At 37.1% G+C, this 17,469-nt stretch overlaps 1 protein-coding gene across 1 annotated transcript; it reads right to left on the reverse strand.

Moving 5' to 3' along the window:
• Positions 1-1,650: 1,650 nt before the first annotated feature.
• LOC149933916 (uncharacterized) lies at positions 1,651-3,483 on the reverse strand. Its single transcript, XM_090153357.1, has one exon. It carries the CDS (start codon positions 3,481-3,483, stop codon positions 1,651-1,653), a length of 1,833 nt encoding a protein of 610 aa, XP_090009483.1.
• Between the last annotated feature and the right edge of the window lie 13,986 nt (positions 3,484-17,469).

Consider the following 17,469-nt stretch of genomic DNA (forward strand, 5'->3'; position numbering starts at 1 on the left):
CGACGAGATTTTCCCACCAGTTGCTCGCTTCGAGACGCTACGAATTTTTCTCAGTCTGGTTGCCAAGGAAAATCTTATTCTAAGACAATTCGACGTAAAGACTGCATTTCTTCACCGAAAACTATTCGAAGAAATCAACCTGTGCCAGGTTTCGACGACGGTAGCGGACGAGTCTGGAAGTAACGGAAGTCTTTACGGTCTCAAGCAATCTCCACGATGCTGGAACGAGCGAATGGACAAGTTCCTACGTAACCATGGATTCAAAAGCGCTGATGAAGATCGATGACTATATATCCTGCCAACCAATGACGCTTTCTTGGTCCTCATCCTATACGTTGATGATGGTCTGATCGCTGGCAGTACAATTGAAGCGGTAGACGACTTCCTCCTAAATTTCAGTGAAGAATTCGAAATCCTCACAGGAAGAGCATCAACCTACCTTGGCCTGAAAATCGATACGTTGGAAGACGGATCCATATTTCTCCACCAGAGCGCCTTAGTCGAAAATGTCTTAGAGAGGTTCAAAATGCAAGACTGCAAACCAGTAAAAACTCCCACCGGCAGTCCAGACACGACCGATCAGAGTCAAGAGTGTTTCGAGTCAACGACCATCTACGCCTCAGCCATCGGAAGTCTCAGATACGCAGCCACAGGAACACGACCTGATATAGAATACGCTGTCAATCGAGCATCTCAAGCCATGGCCAATCCCACACTCGCTGACTGGAACTGGGTTAAAAGAATCTTTCGATATCTCAGAGGGACCACAACACTTGGTCTCCTATTCAAGGCAGGCGACTCCATGACGACAAACCCTTACAGCGACGCTGACTATGCTGGCTGCGAAAAGACGAGACGTTCAACGTCTGGAGTCGTATGCCTAATTGGTACAACTCCAGTCATTTGGGCGAGCAGGAAGCAACAATCCGTTGCCCTATCAATCACAGAGGCCGAGCTGGTAGCTGCCACCGAAGCAGTGAAGGATGTCGTCTGGATTGAACGGGTTAAGTCATTCCTGGGTGTCGTAGACGATAATGTCCCGACATTACGAGTCGACAACGCCGGAGCCATCAAACTCATAAAATATGCAGAGTTTCACCGTCGAACGAAACACATTAGTATTCGTCAATACTACGTTCGTGAACTGGTTGAAGAGGGCATCATCAACGTCATGTATGTCCCAAGTGAAGAACAACTAGCGGACATATTCACCAAGTCTCTGTCCGCAGAAGTCTTCATTCGTCTTCGTCAAAAACTCAACCTACGTTACCTTGAAAAAGTCTTCATCGAGGGCGAGTGTTGAAGATAAGAAACGATATCGGCTTTTTCCGTTTCGTTTTTTAACAGGTTAAAATTTTAAATGTAAATAAGATAATTTTTTAAATTTTTGCTAATCTTGTTTACTTTTTTTTAACCTAATATATATATATATATATATATATATATATATCCGCTAAACAGTTGTGTGTCATATATTCTGTCATTCCATCTTGTACAGTATTCATTATTAATATGTTTTTATTAATAAACGTTTGTTATTTTAATTAATATATCATGACTTCCTACTAGTTCGTCAGTTTAGTGTAGTGTAGGCTTTGCTGTTATCATTGGTATTTAAAAAACTCCAATAAATAGGCTCGCATTTAACACTCATGGGTCCAAACACACTGTTATTTCTCCATTTGGTTTAGTAGCCACCACTATGGGGTGTACCCAGTCTGTTGGTTCAATCACGGGTACAATGACACCCAGTTTTTCCATTCTTGTTAATTCCATCTTTAATTTCGGTTTAAGTTTTTGTGGAATATAATAGGGGGGTAATATATGTGGAACTGCGCCTGGTTTGAGTCGCAACGTATGTTTCTCAGGTAACTTTCCCATTGAATCAAAGAAGTCGTTGTACTCCTGTAGTAAGTCTTGCGGTTTTTGGCCAGATCTGGAAGGTGACGATAATAGTCGTGCCTCTCTGAGGTTTAATTGAACTTGTGGAAATGACACTCTATCCGATGCAGGTTTCTGAACTGACTGTACCACATCCAATGTATAATGTGGTTTGACTTGGTTAACTGTACTATGTGGTAAACGTGCAATTAGGCTTAGTTGTAAAGCCACTGTACCACCTATTATGGGTATATTGTCCTGCCGTATGATGTGGAACAAAGTCGGAAATGTAGCGACTGTTGATAAACAGGGCAATATAGCTGTACCGATAACATCAATCCTGTGACCGGAATAAGCTTTAATAGCATCTCTCGTTTCTTGTAGTTGTTGATCTGTTGATATAGTCCGGAATAGAAACTCCGGTAACACATTGACTTGGGCCCCTGTATCTATCTTGAAAATTATAGCTTGACCTGCCACATATAATCTAGCTGTCCATGGATCATCTGGTACCTGATCTTGCCACGAAGTAAGCGAATGGATTTTGTGTACCGTGAGGCTATATAGGTGTAGGAAAGGATCTCTCTCATGGTAAGTAAGGCCGCCATAGTCAGTTTCATTTGGTACCTGAGTCAAATGGTCCACTGGATGGTACGTAGACGTATGGGAAAGTTCATACTGTGGTGGTGATATATATAGATGTGAAGATTGATATTGATTCAAGGGTAGATATTGTTCCAATGTATTTACTGCACGACAAGTAGCCATGAAATGGTTCAAGCCTCCGCAACCGCGACAACGTTGGCCTCTAGCTGGGAAAGTTTGTGGAGGTCTATGTGAACGGTTACAACGTAGACATCTGCTGGTAGTTGAATTAGAACGGAGGGCGTTATTTGGGCATTGCCAAGGTCTAGGATATGTAATGCGAGAAGTATCACTGTATGCCCGTGGTCGAAAGTAATCTTGTCGAGGTGGGTGTGTCCGATCATTAGTACGAGCTGTTTTGTGTCGAAGTAGTGCATCCACCGAAGTGGGCATCTCTATAGTCGAGTTACTGGTTGCACTAAAAGATTGAGATTGTGTATTTGCTGTTTCGTGAGTTTTACACAAGGATGTAGCCAATTGTAACGTTAGAGTCGGTTGTTGCAATAGTTTCTTTCTGAGTTCCGCATCCTGGATTCCAATAGTAATGACTGTGGCAATAATGGAGTCCTGAAGATATCCCCACTCGCACCCATCTGCCAGAGTCTGTAACTTCAACAAAAAGTCATCAATAGGTTGTTGCGGAGCCTGCGTTGTAGTCAAAAACTTGTATCGAGTGTATGTGAAATTGTGGTATGGTTTATAGTGAGAATCAAAAGCAGTAAAGATCTCGCCTAAGGTCCTGTCTACTGGTGCACTTTGAAATGGGAGAGTTCGGTATAACTTCAAACCATCATCGCCCACCACGTGTAAGAAAATATCATGTAATTGTGGAGTATCTGCCTCCCCCGTCAATTTCGCCGCTGCCGCAAAAATATGATACTTTTCTTTATAAAACTGCCATGATTCCGCCGGATTCGAGCCAAGAACCAATTCCGTTGGATACTTGATATGCGCCATGAGGTCGACAAGGCTTAAATTGACGGCCTTGGACTCCAATCGCACCAAAAGTTCAGGAAACAAAATAAATCAACACCGCGGCGATGGAAAAAGTTCGACAACTTCTGGCACCATTATGTTATTTAAATAAACTATCGAATTAAATAAATAAGTACTTTTTATTAGTTAAAACATATGGTCATGATAATGACTGGTTTGCGTGATAGCTACAACATAATAATCTAGGTCTTAATTCTTAGAAAGTCATGACACCGGAAGCGCCCCTGGTGGATTAATCTCACATAATAATGTAAACAATATATAACAATATTACACACTGTAATTCTGCTGTAAAGCAGCTGCTATTTAGCTGTATTTAGACTTCAACAAAACTGTAGTGAAGTTACTTTTTTGCTGCTGTAGTCTGTAAATCGCAGACTCCAAAGTGGCTGAAATCACTTTTCAGCCAAATAACAGTTCCCTTAAAACTATTACAGATTATAAAAGAATGTTTTTGGCAGTATGTAATACGACTGTCCTGCAGCCATGAAATTTTTGTAAGTGTAGGCTAGATGAACGTCTTCAAGATAGTGCTACGGCGGGAATCACCTTAGATTTAGCCGATTTTCACGAGTTATTCCGAATGAATGACGAAATTCTAGCTTTCTTCGAGAAGGACGACACCCCAGGATCATCGTGCTTTTTCAGCAGTTCCGAGACGAAACGTATTGAACTAAGAAAGTATCAGAATCGAAAAAAAATTGGATATCCGGGAGATGATTCTGGGGTACGGAGAATTGTACGGAAAGTTATTCCCAACCAAAAAGGGTTTCGCTATTGGTTACGCTCTCACCAAAGTGCTAATGGATATGTTTAAAGACGTTGTAACTTACCTAAATGAAGCAAATAGGATGCATGACCTCTTAAAGGACAGTATTTGGGAACAGTTGCGTGTTAATATCCGCAAGTGTTGCTACGGTTGCACCGTGGACTATCCATCACAGACTCAACACAACTGTCTAAAGAAGTGGGATATGTGGGTTTCTATGAACTAGGACACTGCGATTAGAAATCTGGACTATATTGAGATTTATAAATTTTTTACTTTAAAACTTTTTAAATGATGAGTTTTGTAAATGCATAGGCGCTAGAACAGTCTGTAACGCTTAACAACTTTTGTAAATAAAAACCAGTTGATTTGGGAAAAATGTGTCATTCTTTAAAATGGATTTCAGGTTTGAACATCCTTTAAACGATCTGATCGCAGGTGCGACTCAGTGTTTGAAATCCTTTTTCGAGAATAGTCTTAACAAATATAAAGATACGTGTATTTCACTCCCACCAGAGATATATCAACCCAAACGGTTTAAATCAGTATTAGATGATTTAACCACTGTTGAATTTCACGAAAGATTATAAGATGTGAAAATTTTAGATCCAAATATCAAGAATTTTATTATGCTTGAAGATTTACTTTTTGAAATATTAAATAACAAGGACGTAACGAATCTGTTTATAAAAACATGTCGCTATTATCCTGGGAAGGAAATTAGAACAATAAATTTAAATGCGCACTATATGATCATTTTCAAGAAAATCGGCGAAATTTCATTTGGCTAGACAGATTTCCTCAACTAACAGTAAATACGTCATCGATGCCTTTCATCAAGCAATTGCTAGAGACTTTGGGTATTTATGGGTGGATTTGAAAGCAACTACGTCAGATGATCACAGACTACGAACCGGTCTTACACCAGGAGAAGAAGTTGCCTTCTTTCTCCCAAAATGAAGATAATTCATAATCATAAAGAGTTTTTTAAAATATCTGTCTAAGTGTAATTCAGAAAAGGCGCCATGAAATATAAAGGTCGGGGATGGTTAACTTTTATTCAATAGATAAAGCTCTCAAAATTATTCGTAAAACGTTTTGATCAAGTAATTTATATTTCTGTATTATCCGATTAATTTTTTGATAAATTTGTCAAATTAATCGTAAAAACGACGTTTTTTTCGATAAAAAGCTCAAATTTTACGAATAATACATGTTTTTTAATCATTTTCCGAAATATTAACCAGTGAATTTCTTTGTTTACATCTTTTCCCAGAAAAAAATCAATTTAAACATGGATAATGCTTAACCGTCGCCGACCTCTAATCAAATACGCTAATGACGACGCGATTAAAGCTATTGTGACCAATACCATCTTAAAACAGGGGAAAAGATACTAATACCAAAGGGTTGTTTTTAACCGTAACTCTTAGCACCACTTAATTCAGTTGTGAGCTATTTATAAAGGCTAGAAAGATGATCCTATATTTCCCGAAGACGTTTATCGACGACTCAATTCACAAACGAAACTTGACGAAAACGGTTTTAAGTAATCATAAACTTAACCACTCACAAAAAGTGAAGTTGTACAACTATTTATTACAACGTAACAAAAGAAATAAGAAGGCGAAAATCGTTGAAGAACTTAAAAGAAAGAGACTGGTATTCGGGAATAGCTATCGCGATACCAGATTCACATCCTAAACCCGTAATTGCCTTGTATAAGTGGATTGAATGAAACAGTAAAATTGAAAGGTCTACCACTGGTGTAACGTTAAAAGGAACCACCTATGGATTGCATTGCAAAGGATGAAAAAATTAGCGAATAAGTAGATTAGGCCATTAAGAAAAGTGTTAAAAAAGCTTAACCCTAAACAAATTTGAAGACAATTAAAAAACTTACAAATAGCTCGTAACGATAGGTCTTCGAGCAAACAATAAGACGCGAAACTCGGGCCAAATAGATCTTCGAGTGTAACACTAAATTAAGTTAAATAAATTAGCCAAAAATTCCAACGGTAGAGCGACTTCGTCCTATTTGAGACTCATCAGTACCGTGAGGGAAATCTGGCTTGCGAAGTTGCGACAATTAATCCGAAAAGATAAACTAAGCCTAAACATTAAAAATTTCAAAACGAGTTGCGTAGCAACGGAAAGCCGAAAAGGGGGAGGGTGGTGGAGAATAGTATATAATAGTATCTAATAGTGAACTTATTTATAATGAACGTCCTATAATTACATCTAATATCATGGACATTTGGCACGAATCAGTTAAAGGATACAGTACCAAACCGAAACACGAAATTGTTGGATTGGATGAATTTTTGACAAAGGAAAATGTACCCAAATCACTTGTAAAAAATAAATACCCCTTTGATTATGTACCTATTAGTTCACCAGAGAAGGTGCACGATGATTCTCCACCAAGTCCGGAATCTATTTATGGCAATGGAATTGAGTTGGATAAATTTTAAATAAAGAATATTATACCCTATATCAGGTTTCAGTTCTTTCATTTACCAATCACACCTCAACATGGAAGGAAGCAACGATCCTACTCCGTCTGGGTTGATCAAATCTTTATCGTTATCATACTTAAAATCGTCAAAAGGTATTACGGCGTTTTTGTTATTATCGTTTTTGATCTAATTTATTTCGCGTACTGGTATTACGAACGGGATTCACGTTTCCATCATCTTCAAAGTCCCGAACAGCACGTAGTGTGGTGATCTGGTCGAATGTCAGGAAAGAACATTTGAAATAACTTACTAACTAGATGTGCGTTTTGATGACCATCACCATCTTGGACCGCTGTTCACGGCTATAACGAGGCATACTTAATTACTGAAATACGCTGAGATAATGATTTTAATATCGGTGAGGGAGCTTAGGGAGATTCAGTTGCCATAAATTAGACATATTTGTAGATTTCTTACAACCTCTTTTTCTGAAATTTATCTCAAAATTAACTAAAAATAAAAAAATAGTTTATAAAACGTTAATTTACCAACATTTTAATTTAGAAATGTGGATTTTTTAATTGGTTGTGAAAAGGCTCAGGCCACCTACTACCACCTATTATTTTTCGTGACCTAATATCTCAGTGACAAATTGAACTATTCTGACCAAACACATAACATTAAAGGTTTTCTAGAATGCTCTACAACTTATTCATTGGCTCTTTTGGTATACCACCCAGCGTTAAAAAATTAATTTTAAAACCGTGAAAAATGACACGATTTTGATGAAATTTACAAATAACAACGACCTTCCCGTATAATGCAAAAGGCTTCGGGCGATCAGATTACAACACCTTGTATAGAAAGAAAAGCCGTAAAGGCTTAGTTTTTTTTTGAGTGATGACTCTGATACTTAAAACTCGGAACAACTCTTTCTGCGTCGATTTTGTAAGTTTTCTCCCCACTGGCTTAAGGGGTTTTCCCTTCCATAAAAACTTGTTGACGTTAACTGTAATAGTTAGCGTAGGGAGCTGTGGGCTCGCGTGGCATGATGGGTTTGCTACCACCCTCCTAAGCATTGTCATCCGGCCACCTGAAATAATGGCTTTAACAGTCGCTTGATAACTTGGGCCTAGTTGATTATTATTATTATTATTAAAATTAATTATAACTTATCGAAAAACTTTTTTTAACATTTAATATTTATTACATAGATTAAACCATTTCAATTATTTTAATAATAAACCAGAATAAATATTAAAACCTTCGTTACTCTTTTTAAAATAAACCACCTTTTATTAACCCAAAAATAATAAAAGGCAATCCTCTCGGAAACCTGGAGGGAAAGTGCTCAAAATGCATAAAGATTGATTGATTCGCATTAATGGTTATGGATAAGCCCGATATTTTAAGAAAGATCTGTCGGTCTGCAGTTCGTGATTAATACGCCTAAACCACCAATGCGAAAGCATCGATTTTGTTGTCCCAAATAAGGAGATATCATCAAATAATTTCTTATCCATTTAAAAGTAAACGGAACAAGAACCATCTTATTGGGAATAACCGTAACATCAATTTATCTGCACCAGCATTCTACTGACGCAAGAGCCCTGCTTTCTAAATCGCTTATGGTGTTGGTGAACTTTCCCTTGAAGATAAGGGCGATATCGTCAGCATAGCCAAAGCCGCGGCACCAACCTCTGTTTAGCATCACCAATAATACATCCACAACCATACACCAAGATCATTTTTTAAGTTTCGTTTTTGAAGTTTAGCTTTTAAAGTTTCGTTTTTAATTAAATTAGTCACCAAGTTAAAAGATCCTATCAAGTTGTGAAATGTAATTTTTTTCTCATCGAGACATGAAAAAACAGTCGCTACCATAGCTGCAATACCAGGTACACCAAAAATATCTTATTAATATTCAATATAGTAATACAAAATTAGGAAGTCTTTAGTATTTTAGTATCAACAAAAGGCTTTTTCAAATATTCCAAAAAATTAAAATTAGTGTTAAGTCGAGTTTTTACCTGGTTTTTGGAACTAAAGTTGCGAAGCAATTAAGTGATAACTGAGTTTCTAACTTAAAGGTAGTGACAAAATATTAGATTTTTTTATTATCTTAAGATGAAATGATAAACGAGTGGCCTTAAAAATGTGTAGTTAAAGTTTTAGTGTCAAGCCTTGAAAAGTTACAATGATTTTGAATAGTATCATAAGAAATTTTAAATGAGTTCCTAGCTTAAAAATGTGATACTGTGATTTTTTTAAGTTATAAATAAACTTTTAAGTTCCTTTATTTCACGTTCAAATTGAATCCGCACCGAAACAATATATCTCGTAGTTTGTTCTTCTTCAAGGGATAATTGTGTTTCCCATTAAGGAAAGGTGAAATGTTAAGAGAAACACCTTTTTCAGCTAGCAAATTCTGGATCAAAAGGCACGATATGACATAACACTGTCACCTTACTCAAGCAAATTTAATAAACCACTCTTAGCAGTTAATTCGACATCAGATTCTCTACCAGGAGCCAAGGGAGAAATAAATGAAATAAATCCATTCGGTGTTATTCCTATTAACCCTTTGGCAGTATTGTGTAATTTGAGTTAGTGTCACATTGCGTATTATAATCAGCTGTAGTTTCAATAAAAAAGTTCCGTGCAGTCAATCAAGATCCTCGTCGTTGGGAATTTATCTTTAAATTCCGGGGGCATATGCAAATTAATAACATTTCTGGAAGGCCAAATCGGAATTTTTGTTAATTTTTTGTGTAGTAAATCTATTGAAGTTTTTACGCTTCAATGATAATAGCAGCTTCCACACAAGATGAAAATGAATTAAGACGGAGTCAACATTTTAAAACGATAAATCAAGTTTATTTAAGATGAAACATAATACGAACTGAAGCAAGGTTACATTTTGCATGGCGGTTTTTATACTGAAAATGTAACCATTAAAAAACATGGAAGAATATAACGTTATCGGTGCGACAAATAGAATATGCTTTAAAAAATATATTTACACAATAGAAAGATTTTTTTGTTTACACATCGCATATCTTTATCGCTTCCCAATTTTCTTCAACAAAATCCAGCCAGGTTGTGACGTAATTGCTGACGGTTGTAGATGATACTTGAAACCTGTACGCTAGATCTTGGATCAACAATCCCACACGTAACTTACACAAAGTTAAAAATAACTGTTCCTTAAAAGGCAGAGTCCACCCAATGCCCTTGATGTTTAAATATGTTTTGCATTTTAATTTTAAATATCCACAAATTTTCGATCATCTTGTAAAATAACTTAATAAAAGTACTCTAATAACCCAATATGAATTTTGTCGAAAATTTTGGTTTTCTTAATCACCCTATACAGGGTGCTACTGATAAGCATGTCAAAAGTGACGTGTTTTTTGGGTAATATTGAGTCGAAAATGTCTAATACATTGCTTCCTAGTAATTGGCCCTAAAAATTGGCCTCCAAAACGTCGAATAACAGGCAAATGGCCATTTTCTATTATTCCTTGGACCCAATTGTTTCTATTCACTACGCATTTTTTATTTTCAAAAATGATAAGAAAACGATCAATAGTGTGTAAATTACATTTTACGTAAAACAAAGGTGTTTCAAACTGTCACCGTTGTTTAAATGCAAGTTTCTAATTGAATTGGGATCATTTTATTCTTCAAATGTTTTGAAACACGAACAAATTTCCAAATTTCTTCAAAATGACCAGCTACAAATGATTCTTGAACCTATTCGAAGATTCCAAGCGTGTTAAGGATAGTTTCACAGGCATCAATTATTCGTTATCGCAGGTCATCAATGTAGCGAACGAAGTGTTTAATGTGTCCCCGGAGATAAATCGGGATATCGGTCGGACCACGCAACAGCGCCATTTGAACAATCCATCTTAAAGAAAACGTCGCATCAAGTTGAGCTCTTAAGCTGCCCCTATAGGGTCAGTAAAGTACAAAGAAACAAATGTTGAAATAATAAAACCCTGTATACATCCATGGGCAACTCCCGTAATATTAGTGTAACAGAAATGTGGGAAGATTAGATTTTGTGTAGACTATAGAAAGTTGAATAAAAAAATTCGGAAAAGATACTCTTTCTGCGTTGAGTTTGCAAGTTCTCTCCCCATTGGTTTAAGGGGTTTTTCCCCGAGCTCTACGGTTTACCTATCCATAAAAACTTGTTGAGGTTAACGGTAATAGTTAGTGTAGGGAGCTGTTGACTCGCGTGGCGTATAGGGCTTGCCACCACCCTCCTACGCATTGTAACCCGGCCACCTGAATTAATAGCTTTAAATGTCACTTGATTACTTAGCCCTAAGGTGATGCCTTGGTATTAGCCTAGCTGATTATTATTACTATTATTAAATCGAGATTCATTGAAATAACGCTTCGAAAACAGCTTTTGTCACAGAATCCAAAAAATACCAATTTAATGTAATGTCATTCCAATGATTGGTGAGCAGTGTTTCTTTCAGAAACTTTTCTCCGGGGGGCTTCCCAGACATTCGGGGGTGCGGATATCCAGTGCATGTAGCGAGCCCGTGTCGACAAAGGGGGGGGGGGTGGGGTTCCGGGCCCAGACTCCCTTTGGGCCTACCTTCGACTATACATAGTTTTCACCCCTTCTCGACCCCCTTAACATTCAAATACTTCGCCCCCCCCCCCTTGTCGAATTTCTGGCTAAGCCGTTGTAGCTAACGCGCTCCCACAACACATAATTTAACAAATGGATGGGAAATTCAATTTACGTATAGTGTTTTAATAAAAGTGGAGATCTGCGTGTTACTTAATCCGTATTAAAACTTTCTCAGTACAACAAAAACTGACTTTTAATCTAAGCCGAAAAAGGGTCTTTGATGAGTTAAAACAATTTCTTAAAACGTTCAAAACTAAATATTCAAAAGAGTTCAGTAACTGGTTACTGGTTAGACAAATCGTATCCGCCGCACTTTCTTCGATGCATAGAAGTCCACTGTCTTTTCAAGAAAATCATCAGTTGGAACCTCAGCTCCCTCATTCTTATCAGCATACAATGCATCAGGGTTTCAGGTACCATTCTGTTTCTAGATTTATTCAGTACTCTATTCATTGTACTGAAAGATCTTTCCACTGAGGCTGTCGTAACGGGAATCACGAGTAGTATTTCGCAAAGCTTTAGTAATTCGCAATATCCAACGTCTGCTTCCAAAATTTTAACTATTGGGTTATCCTTAGCTTTGTTAGTTCAGCTGTCGGTCATGGACTTAACAAAATTTTTTAAAGATTTCAGGTCTGCGAGTACAGCTTCTGCATTAAGCATAGGAAAGTAACCACAAAATATATTCACATCTAGGTCTCGTTAAGCTAGTAAGGACTGAAAGGATTCAAAGTGACTTGCAAATAACATTATATCAACAGATTTGTCGTTAAACCTGTGTTCAATTTCTTTGAGTACACTTTAACCCCTTTGAATGTTTTCTTTGGATCTTCATCTGCAAATCAGACATACTCTCCTAGGCCTAGCACCTAACCAAACCGAATAAACTCTCTTAACATAATTTGGTATTTCTATAATAAATAAAATATTGTGTTATGGCCAGTGGGGAAGTAATTTTCGAGTCACTTCTCTTAGATGATAATAATCAACAAAAAAGTAACGAAAACGGTGAAATTTATTGTTTTGGTCATATAAATGTTAAGTTTCTTTTTTTGGTTGATACTTGGAAATATCTTTGTTCAAAAAATACTATCAAATAGCTGACTATAATGTTGACTTTCTCTTGATCTGTAGAACAAAGTTGAAAATAATGGCTTTCGTTCAGATTGAATAAAAAACATCACTATCATTAAATAACTATATTGGTTAGAGAGTTGGGGAGGTACGTCTACATGAGTACACTACATATTGGTTGTCAGCTCTTAATCTTTCTTTACAAAAAAAAATTCAACCAGAGTTTTCAACAGTACTGTGGAGGAACAACTGGTTTTACTTGATATCGTCATTATTATTGTTAATATAACAGATGAATGACAACTAACAACGTTTAGTGAAGAACAATCGATTGCCTATGGACTTTTGAGTTACGAACCAGTAGCATCAACATCATTTGCTTCTATAGGTTTATCTCTCCAAGATAAATCATGTAACTAATCTTCTCTTGATCATCCTCTTCAAGAAGATTCTCATAAATCTCCTCAGTCTCCTACAGAGAAGCCTGGTAAATCCAGATAATCAATTTCAATAAAAGTCAAGTATCTAAATAAAACTTAAATTTAGGGTTCACCCCGAGAGAGACCAAATTTCTTTGGGAAAAGTATGAAGCCTATATGCGCATGGCTGGTCCTTTAAAAAAAATCCAAAAACAAAAAGGTTATGTGGAATGAAATTTCTAATAACCTTGAAGAAATGTTGGGTAGTCAATAGACGGGCGAGCAATGTGCCACAAGGTATAAAACTGTTTTGAAAAGCAAGAAAATAAATAATGGCAACAATAAAAAATCTGGTTCCGTGAGGAAAGATATAGAATTTAAAGGAGAGTTAGCTAAAATAGCAGCTCAAGATGATAGTGTAGAACCCGAATTCTTAGGGGGTTACAAAAGTTCAAGTAGTATATAAAAGGCGAAGTGAGCAATCTAAAAATTAAAGACCTAAAAAGAAGAAATTTAAATTTGAAACTGTTCATGAAACTATTAAAAATCTATGAAATGAAAGAAGCTGCTAAAGACAGACGCGACAAAGATAAGATGGACCTTCTAAAAGAACTTTTTCAAAATACAAGTGAGAAGTAATTAGAAATATTAAGTTAGTTTAATGTTAATGCCCATTTGTCTTTTTTAATTGAGGTTTTGGTGTTCCTATTTTACATTTTACAAAAGCGATAATTGTACAATTTTTGGCCTACAGTCAGAGGACGAGAATCCGGAAAAGGTTTCAACAAGCATCCCCTCAAGAGATAAGCGGCATCACCAATGATGTGGTAGTCATTACCGCATATTTGTGGCAGTTCTTTCTCAATGAATGAGAGCTTCAAAACTCTAGAGTCATGAATTTTACTAGGGATACTAGTAAATACATAAATTTTCGGTTTGAATCACAGATTCCTTGTAATGTTAACGATGTCATATCGTGTCTATTGGTGTAGTTTGATATAATTATATTGGCTGGAGTTCTTATATTTATATAATCCGTCAATACAACCAATAACACCGGGGAAACCAGCCACCTATAAGAAAGGTTGATAATAATTTAGTATTTACAATTTGGAAAAGAAATCACATCACCTCTTTAAAACGTTCTTCAATCTTTTGTTTTTCTTCTCTGGTCCTTGGACATTTTATCACTGTTCGGGCTATGTGTACAAAAAAGTCCAACACCGGCATCAGAATACTAAAGAAGGAACTTTCTGAAATACCGAAACGTCCAGCTGCATCAGGGATGCAACACTTATTTCCAACAAACCTAATATTATACCAAAAAGTTAGCAAAGTAATAATATTTCTGAAACACTGTAAAGACAGAAAACATACCAAAGAAAAGATAACATGTGTGTCTCCGATGAAATAGCTGGGCGACCACCATGGTTCAATTGTTTGGGGAAGAATTCCGATTCCTCAAAACGTTGACTTAAAATGTCATAACTACTCCTGCTTAAACGAAAGTTTCTTCTAAACTGAAATTGCGAACGTAATATTACAAATGGTATAATCGAATCTAGCATAAACAATGCTATTCATATATTATGAAATTATATAAATGTTATTACGTGAAGTAATGGTAGTAGTTAACTTTCTTCATTCATAGACAACATTTCCTTTATAATTTACGATTTTTGGACGTTTTGTTTTAATTTGTAATAGCTCTGAAATCTCATCAGAACTGTCCGATGAAGAGTGAAGGAACAAATATGCTGCTCATTTTTTTGTTAGCGGCCATTTTTTAAATAACTTTTACTGTTTTTTCTTTGGTTCCCTCCGACTCTTAAGTTGGGGCAGCTGGGAGCACTCTGGGAGGGAGTACCTTGGTCAATGGAAGACGTTCCTCCCTTCCCAATGGAAAACGCTATCAGTCAGCACTCACCGTTGGGAATGAGATTCGGGGAGCGCTCAACCCGTTTTTTCCCCTCCCCTTCAAACCGTTGAAACCAAAACCAATATTTTGTTCTCCCGATTTCCGAAGTTAGTCACTCACACGTCGCGTCGAAGGACGATGGTTTCAGAAGATCGGAATAGAGTGGACGAGCGTTGACAGTTACAGAGTAATAGTCGGAGACACGGAGTTGGCGTATTTCGCTCCACTCGCGAGACAGAGTCGCGACGCGGATTTCAAAACCTTTCGCGACGGGCTCGTGGGCCAAGGATTGAGGGTTCTCCTTTCAAGTTTCAACTCCAACTTCTGAGCCTCTTCTTTGATATGATATGAACATATTATGATGGCATCAAATTATTCAAGTTTGAAGACTTCGAACATATTTCACAAAATGATGGAAGATAGTTTAAAGAAACGAGATTCAGAATCAACATCAAAGTCAGCAAGTACCTTGAAGTTCTCAACAGACTCATTCATAGCTAACACTACTGCTAATGCAAGATTAGGAAATATGTTCAAGTTGGGTGACTTGGGTCACCGATCAAGATCAGTGCACTCCAGACCATCAGACGTCCCAGAAGAAATAATTGAACCAGAAAACGCTGCTGACATTTTAGCGGCTGAAGAAGATGGAACTAAATTGAAAGATTTTTGGAATGATCAAATTTTTTCCCTCAAAGTCATGGTCAAAGTAGTCTTTCAGAATTATTTGACAGTGGCAAAGAGCTGAGCAAAAGTCAAGGTTCTTTTGGGAGTCTCGGGAGTGAGTCTAAAGAATCTGTACAAGTTATAGTTTCACCTAATGGCAAGGTTAATATTATCAAAGATAAAGAACAAGCCGCGCCTTCACGATTACCCAGTTCAAACAGTCAATATCACGATTCAAGACTAACACTTAAGACGTCAAAAGTTAATGTAGAAGATGAAAATATCATTGCTCTTAGAGAGTACAGTACTAACTTTCATTCAACTAATCTTGGGAAAAGATTTCAACGTCATTATGAGTACCGGGGTCATGTTATTGATGCCAACAACGCTATAAAATAACCCTTATTAACACGTAAATATTGCCAAAAGGATTACCGGTCAAGTGATAAAAACACAGTCAGTAACTTCAAGCGTCACATTGAGGTAAATATTTACTTGTAACACGGCTACTGCTTACCCAACAAATTTGAATATTGAATTTAAATTTCTTTATCAGACACAACATCCCGAAGCAACCTGGATTGAAGTAAAGCGCTAAAGTCGAAGTTTCTAGACTTGTGTCAATTAAGAACTTCACAGTCTCAAAAGTGACTAAACTAACTTCGCATGACATGCTACAAAAGCGCTACAGAAGAGCCGTTCTTGATTTAATTGCTCTCGACAATTTGCGTTTAAGTGTTACCCTGGGTATAGGGTTCAAAATGTTAATAAATCTTTTAAATCCCGCCATCAATACCCTATCAAGAAATTGTATCAGCCGTGATCTGGAACGTGAATTCAACCAAAATTATTTTCAAAATTTAAAGAAATGTTTTGTTGGTATTGAGAATGGTGGAATCCACCTAAATTTGGACATATGGAGTTCACGGACCGGGGAGGGGATATTGGGCCTCCGAGCTCACTTCATCACCACAGGTTACTTATTAAGAAGGCAATCGGTTTCACTATCTTCAACGAGAAACACCGTGGTGACAACGTAAGGACAAAAGTGGAAGGCATTTTGGAAGCGGACAGCAGTATAGGATTTAATCAATCTAGTTTGAATTTCATTTCCTCTTGGAAGTGTTTTCGTATTATTATCTTTTTCTTAAATCGGGAAAATAGTCTCAGAAAATGCTTCAAACATAACCAAAGCTTTTGAAGCTTAAAAACTGAATGATAATTTCATCACCGAATTGGAAGAAAATGGATTTTCAGACGAAGGAGGTGGAGAATTCGAAGACACTGATAACCTTGATGATTGTATGCTCTCTGCCTATCCATTTATTTAACGTGTAAATTATTATATGTTTTAATAGATTTCATGGCTGATGATGACTCTGAGGTCCAGCCGGATTTGTCAGGTCTCTACTGGGATCGGAAAAGATGTGCTGCGCACACCTTGCAGTTGGAAATCAACACTGCATATAAATCAGATAAGCGAGCAAATTATTTTAAACTTGAACGAACAAATTTCATTGCAATCGCGTGTAGTGCTTCTTGAATTTCAACAAGGTTATTTTTTAAAACCTTAAAACTATTGATTCGACTTTCCCAGCGAGTGTCAGATAAAGACTTTAGAGTGGTGCGACTTTTGCTCTGCAACACCTCCCATCGAACCGTTGATGCAGCAAAAAAAGTAAAAACCCTTTGAACAATACCAAAAAAGGTATTGACCGCGCACAGGGCCGGATTAACCAATAGGCCGAATAGGCCTGGGCCTAGGGCACCAAGCCTACAAGGGGCACCAAGAGGGTTCGAAAAAAATAAAAGTACAAAACTTTAATCATTGGCTTTTCACAAAATATTTTCCGGAGTAATTTTAGTAAATGCGTCCACCCCTATGAACCAAAAACGTTTGATTGTCACATTCTCTGACGGACTGCCGTCTAGCCCCTGACGAGATACTAAATCTGGCAGCAAAATGAATTTTCCTTCCATTTCCC

This window comes from Leiobunum rupestre, chromosome 7, assembly GCF_980474605.1.
Source record: "Leiobunum rupestre chromosome 7, qqLeiRupe1.1.hap1, whole genome shotgun sequence".
Lineage (NCBI taxonomy): Eukaryota > Metazoa > Arthropoda > Arachnida > Opiliones > Sclerosomatidae > Leiobunum > Leiobunum rupestre.

What these genes read in the sequence shown, in the direction of transcription:
- LOC149933916 (XM_090153357.1), bottom strand. Translation starts at nt 3,483, where the DNA reads ATGGCGCATATCAAGTATCCAACGGAATTGGTTCTTGGCTCGAATCCG.